The sequence below is a fragment of the Geotrypetes seraphini genome, chromosome 13, assembly GCF_902459505.1.
Source record: "Geotrypetes seraphini chromosome 13, aGeoSer1.1, whole genome shotgun sequence".
NCBI classification, from domain to species: Eukaryota; Metazoa; Chordata; class Amphibia; order Gymnophiona; family Dermophiidae; genus Geotrypetes; species Geotrypetes seraphini.
Genome location: NC_047096.1, coordinates 70,389,697 through 70,409,851, shown reverse-complemented (window position 1 = coordinate 70,409,851; position 20,155 = coordinate 70,389,697). Strand labels below are relative to the sequence as shown.

Here is a 20,155-nt window from a genome sequence, read left to right as displayed (position 1 = left end):
CCAGTCGGGTTTTCAGGACTTCCCCAATGAATATGCATTGAAAGCAGTGCATGCAAATAGATCTCATGCATATTCATTAGGGAAATCCTGAAAACCCGACTGGAATATGGCTCTCGAGGACCGGAGTTCCCTACCCTGCTGTAAGCCATAGAGCAGGGGTGTCAAAGTCCCTCCTCGAGGGCCGGAATCCAGTCGGGTTTTCAGGATTTCCCCAATGAATATGCATTGAAAGCAGTGCATGCAAATAGATCTCATGCAGATTCATTGGGGAAATCCTGAAAACCCGACTGGATTCTGGCCCTCGAGGACCGACTTTGACACCTGTGCCATAGAGCTTCCAAGTTAGCCAGTTGTAGGAGTGAGATTTTAGACCATTTCTGGTGCATTATGGGACCTGTTGCAGTGAATTCAATAGAATCAGGTATTCAAATCTCACATTTTTTTAGGATGTAAATTTAAAACCGGTACTAGCCAAAAAGTCTCCCTAGAACCAGTTGAATGTTTTCAGAATAGGCTGATGCCAGATACAGGCAGGGACTTGTAGTTTGGATTAAGTAAGCAAAGATATGAGTATTACCAGGGCTGGATTTGCCTAACCAGCAAAAATGGAGCCAGCTGGTGCAGTGTAGTAGTAAGGTGCATGCCTGTACAACCAGTTAAAACAAATTTGCCAGGTCCAGTCCTTGAGGGCTGCAAACAGGCCATATTTTCAGGCTATCCCTAATGAATGTGTATGAGAGAGATTTATATGCTCACTACCTCCACTCTATGGAGATCTGTTTTATGCATATTCATTAGGGATAGGAGGACGGATTGAGACATCCAGATATTACTTCTGTTGAAAGCAATGAAAGTAAGGAGGACAGATTGAGACATCTGTCCATTGAAAGCAATGGAAGCAAAACCCGGATGTCTCAAGCCGTCCTCCTTTTTCTGGAGCCATATGGTAACCCTAATTAGGGATATCCTGAAAACTTAGCCTGTTTGTGACCCTGGATAGGGTTATCATATGGCTCCAGAAAAAGGAGGACAGATTGAGACATCCGTGTTTTACTTCCATTGCTTTCAATGGAAGTAAAACCCGGATGTCTCAATCTGTCTTCCTTTTTCTGGAGCCATATGGTAACTCTAACCCTAGACTAGAGGACTGGGTTAAGGAATGGTAACCCCTAATTGTGGCAGTTAAATAGATTCAGGAGCAGGAACAATAACCCCAGCACCTCCTCCACCACTACAGTCTGTCAAAAGGGAGAGGCGAGGAGCAAAAAAAGGAACCAACATTGAAATGATCAATTCAGCTTCCTTAAAATTTGAAGGAAAAATGAGGGGGCAAAGGCTAGATGTGTACAATGCCCTTCCTATCCTCTGGGATGCCAGGAGTATTATGTCTCCCTTTTAGTATGTATTATATCTCTCCCACCATGGAGCTGTCCTTCCCCCAGATTTTTCATCATAACACTCTTCTTCACACCTCCCTAGCACTCATTTTCTTCAGTCTCTCCTACCCACTAATCATACCTTTCTCTGTCCTCCACTACTCCACCTCTCCCTTCCTTCCCTGCCCATCCTCTATCTTCATACTGCTCTCCTATTTTTCTGACACCATCCCACCCCTCATTGCCCTCCTCCACCTTTGTTCTCTCTCACCCCCCTGCCCTCTCTAAACTGTTAGAACCTTTTGAGGTACTGTGTATCTGAGATAAGCCATCTTGGTGCTAAGGAACTAAATTAATAGAAACATGATGTCATATAAAGGCCAAATGGCCCATCTAGTCTGCCCATCCGCAGTAACCATTATCTCTTTCTCTCTCCAAGAGATCCCACGTGCCTATCCCAGGCCCTTTTGAATTCAGACACCATCTCTGTCTCCACCACCTCTTCTGGGAGATTGTTCCATGCATCATAGAAACATAGAGTATGAAGGCAGAAAAGGGCTGATGGCCCAACAAGTCTGCCCACCCAAGAACCCTCCCTCCCTCTCATCTATTAAGCATTCCTCTGGAGCGACCCCACCTGTCTGACCCATCGTCCCTTGAAGTCGAGCGTGTTGCTGGCTTCGATTACCTAACTTGGAAGACCATTCCATCGATCAATTACCCTTTCGGTGAAGAAGTATTTCCTGGTGTCCCCATGAAATCTTCCCCCTCTGAGCTTTAGCGGATGTCCTCTAGTCGCCGTGGGACCGATAAGAAAAAAGATTTCTTCCTCCTCCTCAATGTGGCCCGTGATGTATTTGAATGTTTCTATCATGTCCCCCCTTTCTCTGCGCTCTTCAAGAGAATATAAGCGCAGCCTGCTCAGACGTTCTTCATATGGGAGATCTTTAAGTCCTGAGACCATCCTAGTGGCCATTCTCTTCACGTCCTTTAGATAATGTGGCCTCCAAAACTGAACACAGTACTCCAGGTGAGGTCTCACCATGGATCTGTATAACGGTAGTATAACTTCAGGCTTTCGGCTGATAAAGCTCCTTCTGATGCAACCCAGCATTTGTCTAGCCTTTGCTGAAGCTTTCTCCACCTGATTGGCAGCTTTCATGTCTTCCTGGATGATTACTCCCAAGTCCCGTTCTGCTACAGTTCTTGTTAAGTTTTCACCATTTAGGGTGTATGTTCTGCATGGATTTCCACTACCAAGGTGCATCACCTTACATTTTTTGGCATTAAAATTCAGTTGCCAAGTTCTGGACCATTGTTCCAGTAAAAGAAGGTCCTGTTTCATAGTGTCGGACGTAGTTACGCTGTCAGGTTCTGCTGCGCTGCCCACAACGTTGCATAGTTTAGTGTCATCGCCAAATAATATAATTTTGTCACGAAGTCCCTGAGGCAGATCCCTTACAAAGATATTAAATAGTTTCGGGCCCAAGTCTGAGCCCTGTGGTCACTTCCGATGTTTTTGAGGGAATAACGTTTACCATCACCCTTTGAAGTCTGCCGCTAAGCCAGTCTTCCACCCATGCAGTCAGTGTTTCTCCTAGGCCCATTGCATTCATCTTGTTCAATAATCTACGGTGTGGGGCACTATCAGAAGCCTTACTGAAGTCCAAATACACGATGTCCAGGGACTCTCCCCCATCCAGTTTTTTTGTTACCCAGTCAAAGAAGCTTATCAGATTGGATTGACAAGACCTTCCCTTCATAAAGCCATGCTGGTGTGGATCCCTTTTTTTAAAAAAATTCTTTATTCATTTTTACATAGTACAACAAGTGTAACATAGAAACACTTATTCAACATCACTTGATTAACTTACATATATCACATAAATATAATGAATAAACCCCCTCAACCCTGATAATGCATATATTATATAAAATTCATTGTATTAATAATATTCCTAATTACAACTCTTAATACCAGATCTGAGATCCCTCCCCATTCTTTACATATGTCCAACCCTAACCCTCCAAACATAATCATATATTTTATACAACAAACTATTTTCTAAAATATTACCCACCCATCTCCATCCCATCATTACAATTATTTTATCTTTGGGAAAATGTTCATTACTCATTACAGAAATCAGTTAATGGTCCCCACACCTCCTGAAATTTACCAAAATATCCTCTCTGTGTTGCTATTGGGTTTTGAGATAAGAGAAAGTGAGCTGCCAAGTGTGAATATGTATGTGTACTGGCAGTACAGCACACATACCTCCCCAGGGGCAGGGTGTTCAGGAATTTCTTGAAAATGAGGTGCCAGGTTTCTTGGCTTAGCTTTTTTTTTTTTTTTTTTTTTAAGGGGGAGGCGAAAACCTGTCCATAAATGAATACCCAGGGATAAATAAGATTTCTCTGAATGCCAGTGGAAACTCCTTCTGCATGTGATAGCTATGAACTGAATGCCAAATGAAATAATTTTCTCACCTAATGTGATTAGTGTTGCCCATCTTGTCCCTGTTCTTCTTTCAGTAGCTTCTCCATTCAATTCTGGAGGGCTCTTAGAGAATTTGAGGGATGCCTAAACCCATCCCAGTCTCTATTGCTGATATAGCCTACTGGAAGGGTACTTAGAGCCATTAATACCCAAATCTTTGGCCCCATCTCCCTACCACATTAACTGCTACAGGTCATTTATCCTTGGACCCCTAATGAAATCCCAAATACTTGCATCCTCCCCAAAATAAATGGGACTCTTTCAGAACCACTTTGAAGCATGTGCGCCTCTCATTATCATTTCTTTTTTTGAGGTGGGGGGAGGAAAGGATGATAACCACATATTTAAAAGCAGGAAGAGAAACACTAAGTACATTACAAACTTATGTTCTTATGTTCATTTACCCCCACTCTCTGTTTCCTATCCGCCAGCCAATTTTTAATCCATGCGAGTATTTCACCCTCGATTCCATGGCTCGCAATTTTTTGAAGTAGTCGTTCATGTGGAACCTTGTCAAACGCCTTCTGAAAATCCAGATATACAATATCAACCGGGTCACCCTTGACTATCTGCCTGTTTACTCCCACGAAGAAGTGCAGCAAGTTCATCAAGCAAGATCTTCCTTTGCTGAAGCCATGCTGGCTGGTCCTCATCAGATCATGTCCATCAAGGTAATCAATGATACGGTACTTTATCAGCGCCTCTACCATCTTTCACAGTACCAAGGTCAAACTCAGCGGTCTGTAGTTTCCCAGATCTCCCCTCGAACCTTTCTTGAAGATTGGTGTAACATTCGCCACCTTCCAGTCTTCCGGAATCCTTCTCGATTTGATTGACAGATTGGCTATTGAAACAGTTCAGCTATAGCCCCTTTCAGTTCCATGATTACCCTCAGATGGATGCCATCCGGTCTCGGGGATTTATCTTTTTAAGCCTATTAATCTGCCTGCATACCTCTTCTAAATTGATTGTCAACCCCGTCAGTTTCCCGTCTTCGTTTCCTGCGTATAGCCTGTCGGCTTCCGGTATGTTGTGTATATCCTCTTCGGTAAATTCAGATGCAAAAAATGTGTTCAGTTTGTCGGCAATGGCTTTGTCCTCCTTTAGCACTCCCTTTATTCCATGGTCATCCAACGGCCCCACCACTTCCTTCGCGGGTCTTTTCCCCTTAATATATCAAAAGAACGGCTTGAAGTTTTTTGCCTCCTTGGCTATTTTCTCCTCGTAGTCTCTTTTGGCCCCTCTTATCGCCTTATGGCACCTGCTTTGATGTTTGTGCTTTTTCTAGTTTTCGTCCATTTTTTACCTTTTCCAGTCCTTGAAGTCTTCTTATCTCTGATGCACAATACCTGGCAGAGCTCTGGGTTTCTGGCCCAGAAATATCTAAGAAAATGAACAATTTAAATTAAATTATTAAATTATAGAGAGTTGTATGTTTGGGCAGACTGAATGGACTATTCAGGTCTTATGTGTCTTATGGTCTATGTTACTATGTGTGCCCCAAGGATCACCAATTGTTTGGTAGATAAAGATCATAGGTGATTTATACAGGTATTGCCTCCGGCTCCACTGAGTGCAGGTTCATGCATGCTAGGACTAGCCACTAAAGCTCTGAACACCCCCTTTCCCTCCCTAGTCCCTACAAACAAACACCTCTGTTCTATACCCCCCACTGATCATCCCCTATAATAAAACCCTTAGCGCGCATGCACACTTCAAACTCTGTGCATCCGTGCTTCTGTGCCGCACATGCGCAGTGCCTGCCTCAGCTGATTTCCTGCTCCGATCTCTGACACCAGCTGACTTTCTGCCTTCTGACTACGCTGCCGGGACGCCTCTTCTTCTCGCCCCCAGACCAGCAACGGCAGCAGCTGCGGGGCATTTGCTAGGCCAGCCCACTTCGATAATGTGAGGCGGGCCAGCCTAGCAAAAGCCCTGAGACTGCCCGGGCTAGCAGGGAAGGGAGAAGGGGTACTTCTGGACAGGGGGGAGGTAAAAGTAAGGGAGAAGGGCTAATGTAGGACAGGGGGAGCAGGGAAAGGGTACTGCTGGACAGGGGGGGAGGTAAAAGGAAGGGAGAAGGGCTACTGCTGGACGGGGGGAGCAAGGAAGGGGTGCTGCTGGACAGGGGGGAGAGACAGAAAGAAAGACAGACAGAAAGGGAAAAAGAAAGACAGACAGACAGGGGGCCAGGGAGAGAGACAGAAAGAAAGACAGACAGGCAGGGGACAGGGAGAAATAGAGAAAGAAAGACAGGGGGAGAGAGACAAAGAAAGGCAGACAGACAGGGGGCAGGGAGAGAAAAAGAAAGAAAGGGGGCAGGGAGAGAGAAAGACAGACATACAGAAAGAAATGCCTAAGTCTACACATCTATTCTACCACGTGTTAATGTAACAGGCTGAAAAACTAGTATATTTATATTCTTTCCCAGGCCATGGACAGTGCAACTGTGGGGACTGCAGCTGTGAATCTGATTGGACAGGAGATTACTGTAACTGCACCACTCGGACAGACACATGCCTGGCTAGCAGCGGTCTGCTCTGCAGTGGCTATGGACAGTGCATTTGTGGCAAGTGTGATTGTACCCAGCCCGGGTCCTATGGGACCACCTGTGAGAAGTGCCCCACCTGTCCAGATGCCTGTACCATTAAGAGGTAAGTACCAAACCCAGGGAAATAGGTTTCGTTGGTTCATGGGAGTCAGGGGCAACCAGGGGTGTCCATAGCTAGAATCAGCACCCTTTGTAACATGCCCATGGTGCCCCCACCATGCCCACTGCACTACAGTCACCACAAGGAAAACAATGGACAAAGAGTATTTTTTGTGTCCTTGTTTCCCTTACAACCTATGTGGACATACCACCCACAAAAACCTCAGGACAGCCCTGGGGTCAACTATATAATATGGGGACAAGTGGAGACCAGAGCTGGCTGAAGGGACTGTGGAAGGGTTACCATATGGCTCCAGAAAAAGTAGGACAGATTGAGACATCCAGGTTTACTTCCACTGAAAGCAATGGAAGTAAAGAGAACACATAGCGACATCTGGGCTTTACTTCTATTGAAAGTAATGGAAGTAAAACATCTGGGCTTTACTTCTATTGAAAATAATGGAAGTAAAACTCGGATGTCTCAATCCATCCTCCTTTTCCTGGAGCCATATGTGTCACACCCCCTGGCCCCACCTACAAAGTGTCCATAAACTACCTACCGAGGATTTAGACCAAATGTCCTAGCTACCTGGAGTTCAGATGCTCCAAGAAGGTTTCAGGCTTACTGAGAGTTAGGCTGAAGCCAGCATCCCTCCTCTCGAGAGTTACCCTGGATCTCTTGTTTCCAAGAACTCAAAATATGCTCCTTTCTGTTGGGAGTCCATTAAACAACCCCCCTTTCAGTTCAGGGTGAGATCCCTCTTGACCTCCCTCAAAATGTCATCTGAGGATTGAGGGGGTCTAAGCCAAAGCTCCTCTCACTATCAGGAGTCCAGTTTAAGGCTTTAGGAGTCTCTTTTCTTTCAAAATCACCCCTTTTCTCTGCAATTCACTTTTTATGCAAATTAGTTATTCCAGTCCAATGGCAAGTTCATTCAATCTTTACTATTGGGCAACAGAATACTCCGGGGAATAGGGGTAGCTGGTTTCTAACACCACCCACTTAGTCTTTCTCTATGACTAGAATCACCCCATTAGGAACTACAGTAAACCAAATTACTCGTATATCAAAGCGAGTTTCCCCATAGGAAGTAAGGGAAACTCGCTTGATTTGTTCCGCCTGCCCCCCCCGGCCATCGGCGCTGCTCCACCCCACCACATCCCCAAAAGACCCCCCCCCCCCCCCACTCCCGAGGCCACTGGTGCACTTCCACATCCCCCATCTTGCGAACGCTGCCCCCCCGCGAACCAGCATCCTCCGCCTGCCCAAACTGAAGGCTTACCCCCAATCTGGCACAGGCACGCAGCACCTACCCACAGGAGGTGCCGGTGCCTGAAGATCATGTTGCTTGCCGGACTGGGCCTTGAGCATCTGCACATGCTCAAGGCCTTCTGGCTCCTGCCTCTCTCCGCCTCTCAAGGCCCAGTCTGGCAAGCAGCAAGTTTGTGGATGGGGAGACTTGCAAATCAAGTCAATGCTCGGTTTGCGAGTCACTATTTGCAAAAATGTTTTGCTCATCTTGCAAAACACTCGCAAACTGCAGTACCCGCAAACCAAAGTTTGACTGTAGTTGAACCCTGCAATTCCCTGTTTAACCCTGATTACCTATTGCCCATGGGAACTCTGGGGAGAGCTAGACTCCGGTGTAGCCCTCCCTCGGGAAAGTACTCTCTCACGTGATGGGACATACACCCCATCATATACCTCCCCCCATTTTCGAAGGGCTTTTTGTCCTTCTGAATCACTCACTGGTTTGATGCCAGGAGATCAAATCGGGCAGGATTCTGGAAGATGGCGAATGTTGTGCCCATCTTCAAGAAAGGTTCGAGGGGAGATTCGGGAAACTACAGACCGGTGAGTCTGACCTCGGTACCCGGAAAGATGGTAGAGGCACTGATAAAGGACCGCAGCATTGATCACCTTGACGGACACGATCTGATGAAGACCAGCCAGCACGGCTTCAACAAAGGAGAAGTTCTTAAACTAGAAAGCCAACACTCAACCGATAGAGTTGATAGTTCAGGAACCGGTATACCCGGAGGATACCATGTAGGATGATAGAGGGGAGGACTCACCAGGTTACCGTGCAGAAAGATAGAGGGGAAGACTCACCAGAGGAAACCATGCAGGAAGATAGAAGAGAGGACTCACTGGCAAGACAGACCGAAAGAGACACAAGAAGAAAGGAAATGCAAGAATAGAACAGGCCACAAACTCAACACGAACACAGTTGTTATCCAGGGACAGCAGGCAGCTATTCTCACGTCCCACCCACCTCCCCTGGGTTGGCTTCTCTGCTAGCTATCTGAACTGAGGAGACACGCCAGGTGCATCGGGCGGGAAGGCACTCGCGCAGGCGCGGTGCGGGCATCTCGAAACTTCTGAAGTTTCTTCAAGCAAGTATGCTTGTGAGACGTCCGCATCGAGGCTCTGTTGGATGACATCACCCACTAGTGAGAATAGCTGCCTGCTGTCCCTGGATAACAACTGTTACGGTAAGTAACATTGCTTTCTGGACTTAATTCTAAATGGACTGCGAGGACCGACACAAGATGTAGAAGTAGAAGGGATGCTGAGAGGCAGCGATCACAATATGATCCGCTTCGACCTGGATGCAGGGGAGAAACATCGGTCCGGAATGAAGGCCACGGTGCTGAACTTCCGAAAAGGGAATTATGAAGGGATGAGACTCATGGTAGGGAAAAAAATTGAGAAGAGGATAAGCACTGTAAAAACGTGAAAAGGACAAAATCTATATATACCGTGTATCAACAAAGGATCCAAAAGGAAAAAGAACAAAGAACCGGCGTGGCTTACTGTAGAGGTGAAGGAAGCAATCAGAGATAAGAAAACTTCATTTAAGGAAGGGAAAAGGTCAAAAACGGACAAAAACTGGAATAAGCACAAACAGCATCAACGCAGGTGCCATAAGGCGGTAAAAGGGGCTAAAAGAGACTACGAGGAAAAAATAGCCAAGGAGGCAAAAAACAAGCCATTCTTTCGATATATTAAGGGGGAAGCGGTGTGACCGTTGGATGACCATGGCATAAAGGGAGTGCTTAAGGAGGACAAAGAAATCAGCCAAACTGAACACATTTTTTGTGTCTGTATTTACTGAAGAGGGTCTACACAGCAAACCGGAACCCATCAGGCTATATGGAGGAAACGAAGATAGGAAACTGACAGGGTTGACAGTCTATAAGAGGTATGCAGGCAGATTGATAGGCTTAAGAGCGATAAATCCCCAGGATCGGATGGCATCCATCTGAGGGTCATCAAGGAACTAAAAGGGACTATAGCTAAACTGCTTCAACTAATAGCCAATCTGTTGATCAAATCGGGAAAGATTCCGGAAGACTGGAAAGTGGCGAATATTACGCTGATCTTCAAAAAAGGTTCGAGGGGAGATCGGGGAAACTACAGATTGGCGAGTCTGACCTCAGTACCGGGAAAAATGGTAGAGGCGCTGATAAAGGACCGCATCATTGATCACTTTGACAAACACGGATTAATGAGGACCAGCCAGCACGGTTTCAGCAAAGGCAGATCTTGCCTGTCGAACTTTGAGGGAGTAAACAGGCAGATAGACAAGGGCGACCCAGTCGACATTGTATATCTGGATTTTCAGAAGGCATTTCACAAGCTTCTGCATGAATGACTACTTCCGAAAATTGCAAGCCATGGAATCGAGGGTGAAATACTCACGTGGATTAAAAACTGGCTGGAGCATAGGAAACAGAGAGTGGGGGTAAATGGACAATACTTGGACTGGAAGAGTGTCACCAGCGGGGTGCCGCAGGGCTCGGTGCTCTTCAACATCTTTATAAATGATCTGGACATTGGTAGGACTTGTGAGGTGATTAAGTTTGCGGATGATACAAAGTTAGTCAGAGTAGTGAAGACACAGGGGGATTGCGAAGATCTACAAAGTGACATAATCAAGCTTGAGAAATGGACAGCGACATGACATGGCAAATGAGGTTCAACATGGATAAGTGCAAAGTGATGCATGTCGGTAACAAAAATCTCATGCATGAATACAGGATGTCCAGGGCATGGACGTGGAAGCAGATTCCGATAAAGCCGAACTACTGAATGAATACTTCTGCTCAGTCTTCACCTGTGAGGCACCGGGACACGGTCCGCAGTTGAAGGCAACACAAAGCACAAAAGACCCGTTTCAGAATTTTGAGTTCACACCAGGTGAAGTTTACAGTGAACTGGCAAGACTCAAGGTGAACAAAGCCATGGGACCAGACAATTTGCACCCAAGAGTGCTCAGAGAATTGAGCGATGTCCTGGCAAAACCGTTGGCTGAGCTATTCAATCTCTCCCTAAGTAAGGGGAAAGTTCCCCTGGACTGGAAATTAGCTAATGTTGTTCCTCTGCATAAAAAGGGTTGCAGGGCAGAGGCTGCGAATTATAGACCGGTGAGTCTCACATCAATAGTGTGCAAACTCATGGAAACACTAATTAAAAGCAAATTGGACACGATCTTGAAGGGAATCTTCGGGATCCCAGTCAGCATGGATTCACCAAGGGTAGGTCCTGCCAATCCAATCTCATAAGAACATAAGCACTGCCTCTGCCGGGTCAGACCAGGGGTCCATCGTGCCCGGCAATCCGCTCCCGCGGCGGCCCCCCAGGTCCATGACCTGAAAGTGTTCCCTACCAAACCTAAAGTATCCATACCCTATTCGCTCAATGTCCTGTAAGGTAAACCTCTATCTGTACCCTGTTATCCCCTTCGCTTCCAGGAAGTCATCCAGTCCCTTTTTGAACCCCAGAATTGTACTCTGTCTTATCACCTCTCCGGGAAGTGCGTTCCAGGTGTCCACCACCCTCTGAGTGAAGAAGAACTTCCTTGTATTCGTTATGAATCTGTCTCCTCTCAGTTTTTCTGAATGACCTCTTGTTTTAGTTGTCCCTGCTAGTCTAAAGAATCTGTCCCTCTCCACCTTCTCTATGCCTTTCATGATTTTATAAGTCTCTCATGTCCCCTCTCAGTCTCCGCTTCTCCAAGGTAAAGAGCCCCAGCCTGTCTAACCGTTCGGCATATGAAAGGTTCTCCATACCCTTTATCATCCTCGTTGCTCTCCTCTGGACCCTCTCTAGTATTGCCATGTCCTTCTTGACCAGTATTGGACACAGTATTCCAGATGTGGGCGCACCATTGCTCAATACAGTGGCAGGATAACTTCCTTCGTTCTGGTAGTGATACCTTTTTTGATAATGCCCAACATTCTGCTCACTTTTTTTGAGGCCGCTGCACATTGCGCCGCCGGCTTCATTGTGTTATCCACCAATACCCCCGGATCTTTTTCTTGGCTGCCTTCCCCGAGTACCCTCCCTCCCATCGTATAGCTGTACATGGAGTTCCCCTTCCCTATGTGCAAGACCGTACATTTCTCCACATTGAAGCTCATCTGCCATTTTTTTGCCCACTCACTCAGTTTGTTCAGGTCGCTCTGCAGTTCTTTGCATTCCTCAACAGTTCTGACCCTGCTGGAGAGTTTTGTGTCATCCGCGAACTTGATAACTTCGCACTTCGTCCCCGTTTCTAGATCATTAATAAATATATTGAACAGCAGTGGTCCCAGCACTGACCCTTGCGGAACACCACTTGTGACCCCTATCCAGTCAGAGTAGTGCCCCTTTACTCCTACCCTCTGTTTCCTGTCTGCCAGCCAATTTTTGATCCATCTGTGCACATCCCCTTCCACCCCGTGACTCCACAGTTTCTTCAGTAGGCATTCATGGGGTAAAAAGAAAGTTGGACTTGGGAGAGTTTTTGGACGTCATGTACCTGGACTTCAGTAAAGCTTTTGACAGTGTCCCACACCGCAGGCTGCTAAGCAAGATGGAATCGATGGGGTTAGGAGAGACACTATCTGCATGGGTCAATGATTGGCTGAGTGGCAGACTTCAGAGGGTGGTGGTTAATGGTACCCTCTCTAAAACATCGGAGGTGACCAGTGGAGTGCCACAGGGCTCGGTCCTGGGTCCACTCCTTTTCAACATATTCATAGGGGATCTGACTCAAGGGCTTCAAGGTAAAATAACACTATTCACCGATGACTATGTAATATAGTAAGTGAATGCAGTTTAAAGAATTATATGGCGCAGGACCTGCTTAGATTGGAAAGTTGGTCCTCAACCTGGCAGCTAGGCTTCAATGCTAAGAAATGTAAGGTCATGCACCTCGGAAGCGGAAATCCATGCAAGACGTACTTCTTGAACGGAGAAACTTTAACTAGGACTTCAGCAGAACGAGATTTAGGAGTAATCATTAGTGCAGACATGAAAACTGCCAATCAAGTGGAGAAGGCTTCATCTAAGGCAAGGCAGATATTGGGTTGTATCAATAGAAGTTTCGTCAGCCAAAAGCCTGAAGTCATAATGCCGTTGTACAGGGCCATGGTGAGACCTCATCTGGAGTACTGTGTGCAATTCTGGAGGCCACATTACAGTAAAGATGTGCGCAGAATTGAATCGGTTCAGCGGACAGCCACCAGGATTATCTCGGGGCTCAAGGGTCTCTCGTATGAAGAGAGACTGAACAAATCGCTTATTTACTTTACTAAGTGATTTACAAATTTAAAAAAAGGTATAAACATATATCAAATTAGTCATTAAATATGTGTTTAACTGACAGACTTACAGACTAACAGATACATAAGGTAAGAAGGGCAGAACTACAATTGTATTTATTAGAATATAGGTGAAGACATGAATGGAAAAAACAATGGGGAGGGGAAGGAAAAAATAAGAAAGGACTAAAATGAACTTTAAACATAATTAAAGATTAAAAGTGTCTTTCAAAAGGAACTCTTCAGATTACCTTTAAAGCGACTAAAGTCATTTTCTTCTCTTATATATTGAGGTAAGGTATTCCATAGTTGCGGGGCCATTACTGAGAACATGTCATGCCAACGAGTACCAGTTTCAATGAGGGAACTGCTATAAGTTTTTGATTAGTGGACCTAAGGGACGTGATGTATTATGAGGGGAGAATGGGGTGAATGGACAATACTCGGACTGGAAAAGTGTCATAAGTGGAGTGCCGCAGGGTTCTGTGCTTGGACCCGTGCTCTTCAACATATTTATAAACGACCTGCAAATTGGTACGATGAGTGAGATGATTACATTTGCAGACAATACGAAGTTATTCAGAGTAGTGAAGACGCAGGAGGATTGCGAAGACCTGCAACGTGACATAAACATGCACGAGAAATGGGCTGTGACATGGCAAATGAGGTTTAATGTGGATAAGTGTAAGGTGATGCATGTCGGTAATAAAAATCTTATACACGACTACATGATGTCCAGTGCAGTACTTGGAGAGACCCCCCCAGGAAAGAGACTTAGGAGTACTGGTCGACAAGTCAATGAAGTTTTCAGCGCAATGTGCGTCGGTGGCAAAAAGGGTGAACGGAATGCTAGGAATGATTAAGAAGGGGATCACGAGCAGATCGGGCTATGGTACGCCCTCACCTGGAATACTGCATCCAGCACTGGTCGCCGTACATGAAGAAGGACACAGTACTATTCGAAAGGGTCCAGAGAAGAGCGATTAAAATGGTTAAGGGGCTGGAGGAGTTGTCGTACAGCAAGAGATTAGAGAAACTGGGCCTCTTCTCCCTTGAAAAGAGGCTGAGAGGGGACATGATTGAAATGTTCAAGATAATGAAGGAAATAGACAATAGATAAAGACAGGTTGTTTACCCTCGGGAAAGTACTCTCTTACGTGATGGGATATACACCCCATCACAATATGGTAACCCTAGACTGTGGTGTCCTGAGCCAACTTTTGTTTGTGTTCTGGGTCAACTTCTGTGGCCACAGGAAGTTACATAAAAGGGGGTGGAGCATAGCAGAGGGAAGATGCCCAGGGCTGGTGTGAGTAGCATTAGGTGAAACATTGCTGGTACTTGGAAGATAGAGGGTGGCCTGAGGGAGGCCACCTTTATAAGTAGAGGATGGCTGGGAGTGTGGGACACGCTGCTGCTAGTCGGAGGAGAAAGTTTTAACCACTGCAGGGTAGCAGATGAAGCTGGCTCACTTGGTCTGTGTCTTGAACCAAACCTGGTGGAGCCACTCCTTATCTCCCTCTTCTCACATTAAGTAGGACCTTCTGGTCCTCAATTTTTGCTGTGGGATAAGAGCTTTGACTTCTGACACCCTGTCAGATCACAGGTTATTCATCAGCTGGTTTCAAAATGACGGTGAATCACCTCCACAGCTTCCAAGCTGCTCTCTGAAGTTCCGTGATCATTATTGTTTCCACACCTCCCCGATGACTGGTTTCTGTTTTTCCTCTACCCTGCAGGGAGTGCGTGGAGTGCAAGAAGTTTGAAAGGGGTCCCTGGTTTGAGGATAACTCCTGCAACCGGATCTGTCGTGATGAGATTGATTCAGTGATGGAACTGGGTGAGTGCAGGAGAAGTACCCTAGATGTGACTGCATTTACAGTGGGTATAAAGTTTTGGGTAGTACGTGATTCCTAATGATTTTTGTTAGTGAGCAAAAGGTAGAGTTGCCAAATGGCTCCAGATTCACTGTTGCATGTAGGGTTTTACTCTTGTTTTTCTTAGGGAATCCAATTTGGAAATCAGAACAAGTTCCAGCATGCAATGGGGTAAAATCTGGACTGGATCAACCCTGTTGGATGAATCTGGAACCAACTGACAATCCTAGCAGAAGGGGTAATAATAAAGAGCCCAATATTCAACCAGTGGTGATCAACATTTTTGCTGACCGCCACCGGCGTTAAACCCCAAAATTCAATGCAGTTCATGTCTGGGCACCAGCATTGAATTTCTTGGTTTTAAGAGACAGCTAACACATAGCTGGTTCAATGTGATATTCAGTACTTAACCAGCTATGGGTTACCACATAAAGATAGAACTGACTTTCATGAGGTCCTATATATGCAGTGAACCTGGCCAATTAAGTGCTATCAGCAGTTAACCATTTAAGTGCCAGCTCAACACCAAAGTGAAAACCAGCTATTTGGGGGCATTCTGGGGGCAAACTGGTTATTTTCAGCAGTACTAACTGGTTAAATACTGCTGAAAATTAGCAGTTAGCTTCAAACAGGTGATTTAACCAGTTAGGAGCAGTTTCTGGCTAGTTAAATTTCTTTGAATATTGACCCCAAAGATAGAAGTTCCTGCAGAGTGAGCAGCAAATCGCAGGCCATCAGAGAAGGATTTTTAGTTCCAAGTTGTCCCTCCATGTTAAACTAGGACTGGATCAGTTGGGGGAGGGGGATTTGAGCCTGCTGGTGACACTAGCAGCATGTGACATCCAAGCATTGACTGTCTCTCCCCACCTTGCCAGTGGATAATGGAAAGAACGCTGTGAATTGTACATACAAGGATGAGAATGACTGTGTGGTGAGATTCCAGTACCATGAGGATGTCAGCGGCAAATCGATCCTGTATGTCATCAGTGAAGCAGGTAAGTGGGCCCCACACTTGTTCTTTATAACAAAAATCTGATTATTTTCAGTAGAGAACTAAATAATCCCAAAGTCTCCAGTCCGTCAATGTTGTACACCAGGGTTTCATTCAAATTTACTATAGGTTTTTGGGGGCTGAGCCACTTCAAGGCATTTCTCCCATTCTGTGTATCTGGGAAAACCTTGATGAAATCAGCCTTTAATTTATGCAACAATTCAGTAAAAAATGTGTCCAATAATTAGTCTTCACCTTTTATAACATAATAAAGATCACGAAGCAAAAAAACAAAAACAAGTATCCATATACTAAACAGAGCGGGTTGAATATGCGCAGGCGTGAGACAGGAAGAGCATCGGTAAGGGATTAAGGACTCAAGCCAGCCTTGCGCTTATTCAGTCTCCTTAATGCAAATGATGATGCTGCGCATTAGATGAGACATTAGAAACACAGCAACATTCACTTTCCCCGATGAAGGTCAGATGACTGAAATGCTTGAATAAAAACAGAGCGTTGGGCAGATTAAGTTCCAAGACCAACGTTGGATTAGCAGCATGCTTTATAAGCTAAGGGCTCCTTTTACTAAGCTACATTAGGGCTTTAACGCCCGGAATAGCGTGCGCTACAATGCTGCGTGCGCTAGACGTAACGCCAGCATTGAGCCCGGGAGAGGCGTCCTATTCAGAATCGGCCTACACCAAAACCCCGATTCTGTTACAGACGCTGGTTAGAGAATCGGGTTAGATTAGACACGGCCCGCTACACTTATCACGGCAAGGGATCTCTCTGCCGCTATAAGTATAGCGGGCCGAGGCGTGTCCGATCGGATGCCCCCCCTCCGACACTACCGACCGCCCCCCCGACACTACCAACCGCCTCCCCCGACATTACCGATCTCCCCCCCCGACAATATGGATCGCAGGCAGGAGGGTGCCCAATCCCTCCTGCCCGAAGACGGACGCACCCCCCCCCTGGCGCTAACAACCCCCAAACTAACCTGTTCTTCAGGCCAGACGGTTCTTGCCCGTCCAGCTGGTAGGCCCGCCTCGTCGAAATGAGGCAGGCCCGCCCCTTCCCGGTCCATCCCGCCGAAGCCTAAGGCCTGATTGGCCCAGGCTCTAGAAGCCTGGACCAATCAGGTCTTAGGCATAGTGGGTCCGCCCATCCCCACTAAGTCTAAGGTCTGATTGGCCAAGTGGGGATGGGCGGACCCGCTATGCTGACAGCTGATTCAGCATCCCCGCTCTGATGAGGCTCACTTCTGAAGAGGCTCACCGTAGCTGTAATAGAAGTGATTGGGAGAACCAAGAGCGTGCATCCCTGCTCATCAGAATGGGGATGCAGAAGCCTATGGCTGCTCCCACTGTCAGCGGTGTACGTGGAGTATCACTCAGTCAGGGTAAGTATTACTGCTTTTTTGGGTTCCTCTTTAATGAAGGTTTATTATTAGATACGTACATCTTCTATATTATTGATTGCAAATTTGCTGAACCTTTTTTTAGCTTATCAGCTAGTGTTAGTGTTTGTGCGGCCCCAGAAAAATGTTTTCGGCCAATGCGGCCCAGGGAAGCCAAAAGGTTGGACACCCCTGGTATAGATGATTATATACTGTGGACAGAATGTGGACTTAGGATAAGGTATGTTATGTGAGGTCTTATGCATTGAGAACTGCCAATATTATATGATATACCCTCCTCCCAGTTTATAAAATTGGTTTTGGATAAAAGGGAAAGAAAGAACAAGAAATAATTAAATAGATATATTAATTTGTAGGCATATGCAAGCCAAGTATTATTACATGAATTGATCATTAAATGTCCGATAACCCTGTTAGTCTGAATACAAAGATGTTCTCCAAGACATCCACTTAATCTCAGAAACTTATTTCAACAATGCCCTATTCTCTTAAATGTACTTATTGTTTCTTTGGGTTGAGATGCTTTCCCTTATGAACCCGAATGACAGGGGTCAGTACCCTTAGGAATTGCTGTTCCATCAGATGATGGGAAAGCATCGGGTCACTTTCTAGCTACTGATGACTCTGAAACCAGGCAGTATTTGAAAACTGTTCAGCCCTGCTGTGGCTTGTGGTAATCCCTGGCATGAGCTTGTGGTTACCCTTGAAATGCTTCCTACTCCTCCCTGCAGCCTCCACAGTTAGGGATATAATCCATCCACCTCCAGGCTTGGCAATTACAAGGATTTGCAACACTGATCAACTATATCTGGGGATCTTCTTGTTTTGATCAAGGGATTTGGCCTCAGGCTATGATGAGAATGCAGTCTGGCATTTGAAGGATATTTTGCCTATACTAGGGATAGCAGGACTACTTGTTTCATTTCACAGGACATATGCAATCTTGGGATTGCAGCAAGGGCTCTGGATTAGTACCTTAGTACCCCTGTACTAAGGTACTAGTCCAGCCGGTCAGGTTTTCATGCTATCCACAATAGATATGCATGAGATACATTTACAAGCACTTCTTCCACTTTGTGCAAATGTATCTCATGCATATTTATTGTGGGTATCCTGACATCCTCCAGGCTCTGTCCTGTCTGTTTTTCTGCACCATATGCCTGGAACAAACTGCCCAAATCCCTACAATAGGCTCATCTCTGGCAGTGTTCGAGTCCAAGTTAAAAGCCCACCTTTTCAAGAGCGCTTTCAACTCCTAACTCCTCTCACCTTGGGTTCTGCATCCCCAACCCCATATGTCATGTCTGTCTGTCCAAGTTAGATTGTAAGCTCTTCCGAGCAGGGACTATCTATTAAAGGTCAAAATGTACATCGCTGTGTTTGCCTTTCAGCGCTATAGAAGTGATAGTAGTAGTAGAAGTAGTAGCCTGACTGGTTGAGTGCCTCTCAAACTAGGGTTACCATATGGCCCCAGAAAAAGAAGAATGGATTGAGACATCTGGGTTTTCAATGGAAGTGAAACCCAGAATGTCTCAAACCATCCTACTTTTTCTGTAGCTCTATGGTAACCCTACAAAAATTGGATTAAGAGCCCCTGCCTTAGTACTATGTGCAAAATAGTGTAGGAGAGGGTCGAAGTATAAAATACACAATGAAGCAAAAAAAGCACCAAGGACCATCCAGATTCATGTCCTAAGAATAAAACACCATTTCCTGAATCTGGTGCTTTTTTCATTTCATTTAGTATTATGTGCATGAGACACACTTACCTTTGCAAATGTGTCAGCACAATCTGTTCAAAGAGATAAAAAGGGCAAATGTTTCTCGTTCTTCACTCTGACAATCCAATAAAATTGTTTTTACTGGCTTGGTTAAAGTTATCTTTCTGGCCCTAAAGGGAATTCTTTCATGAGAACATCATGGTGCAGAAATGAGAACCATGGTCTTAGGGCTTGGTGACGGTGGTGACAGCAGGCAGGGAACTGGAGTTTGGGCAGATTTTCTCCCTGTTTCTGCTCTGAGGGTACCTGAGAGCTCTTGATTTGGGGGAAGCCTATATATGAAATGGAAAGAAGGGACAGCCGAAGGGCTGGGGGCTCTGTGGCCAAGAGAACGTTGCTACCTAACCTCTGTAAAACATAGATACCTGGGTTTAGACCCCTCCCCCCCTACGCCTACCACATCCATGCTTCCAAGCAGGCAATGTGTGAAACAGTTACTCAGTTGGGTAATAGTAATTGTAATAAAAAAACAAAAACTCTGGCTTCAAATGCTTTTGGTGGGCCATATATGAATGTTGCTCTGGTGCTTACTTCACTGACAACCTTTGGAACACCTACCTTACCGTAATTTCCACTAAAACCCAACCAAAACCAGGATGTTTTTTTGTTTCAGCTGAAACTGAATCTGCAGCCAAAACTGGCCACTTGGATTCAGCTGAAACCAAAGCTGAAAATGATAAAAGCCCCCCCTTCTCCCCCCCCCCGAATATCACCCACACTCGCTCCCTTGACCTGAAAGAGCCTCCCTCCCAGATCTACACCTGAACCTCTCAAGTCCCCTCGCAAGCCTACTGTCCCCACTCACTCCTGCCCTCTTTGGCTCCTGTGTCAAAATGTCTTCTGGGACCTACAGTAGTTTGAAGGTTCCATTTGATGCAGGAGCCAGATTGGGCAGAAATGAGTGGGGACCATTCCTGTCCCCATTAACCCTGGGAGGAGGGATGCTGCTGACATATAGGTCCAGGAAGG

The 20,155-nt window shown here is 45.8% G+C and overlaps 1 protein-coding gene across 1 annotated transcript in view; it reads left to right on the top strand.

The window, feature by feature from the left end:
• Positions 1-20,155, top strand: part of ITGB3 (integrin subunit beta 3) — an 88,863-nt gene that overhangs the window by 57,833 nt on the left and 10,875 nt on the right. Inside the window, exons 11-13 of the mRNA XM_033918966.1 lie at positions 6,308-6,530; positions 14,857-14,957; positions 15,870-15,989. Coding sequence (XP_033774857.1) covers positions 6,308-6,530; positions 14,857-14,957; positions 15,870-15,989 — 444 coding nt within the window. The remainder of the gene's footprint in view (positions 1-6,307; positions 6,531-14,856; positions 14,958-15,869; positions 15,990-20,155) is intronic.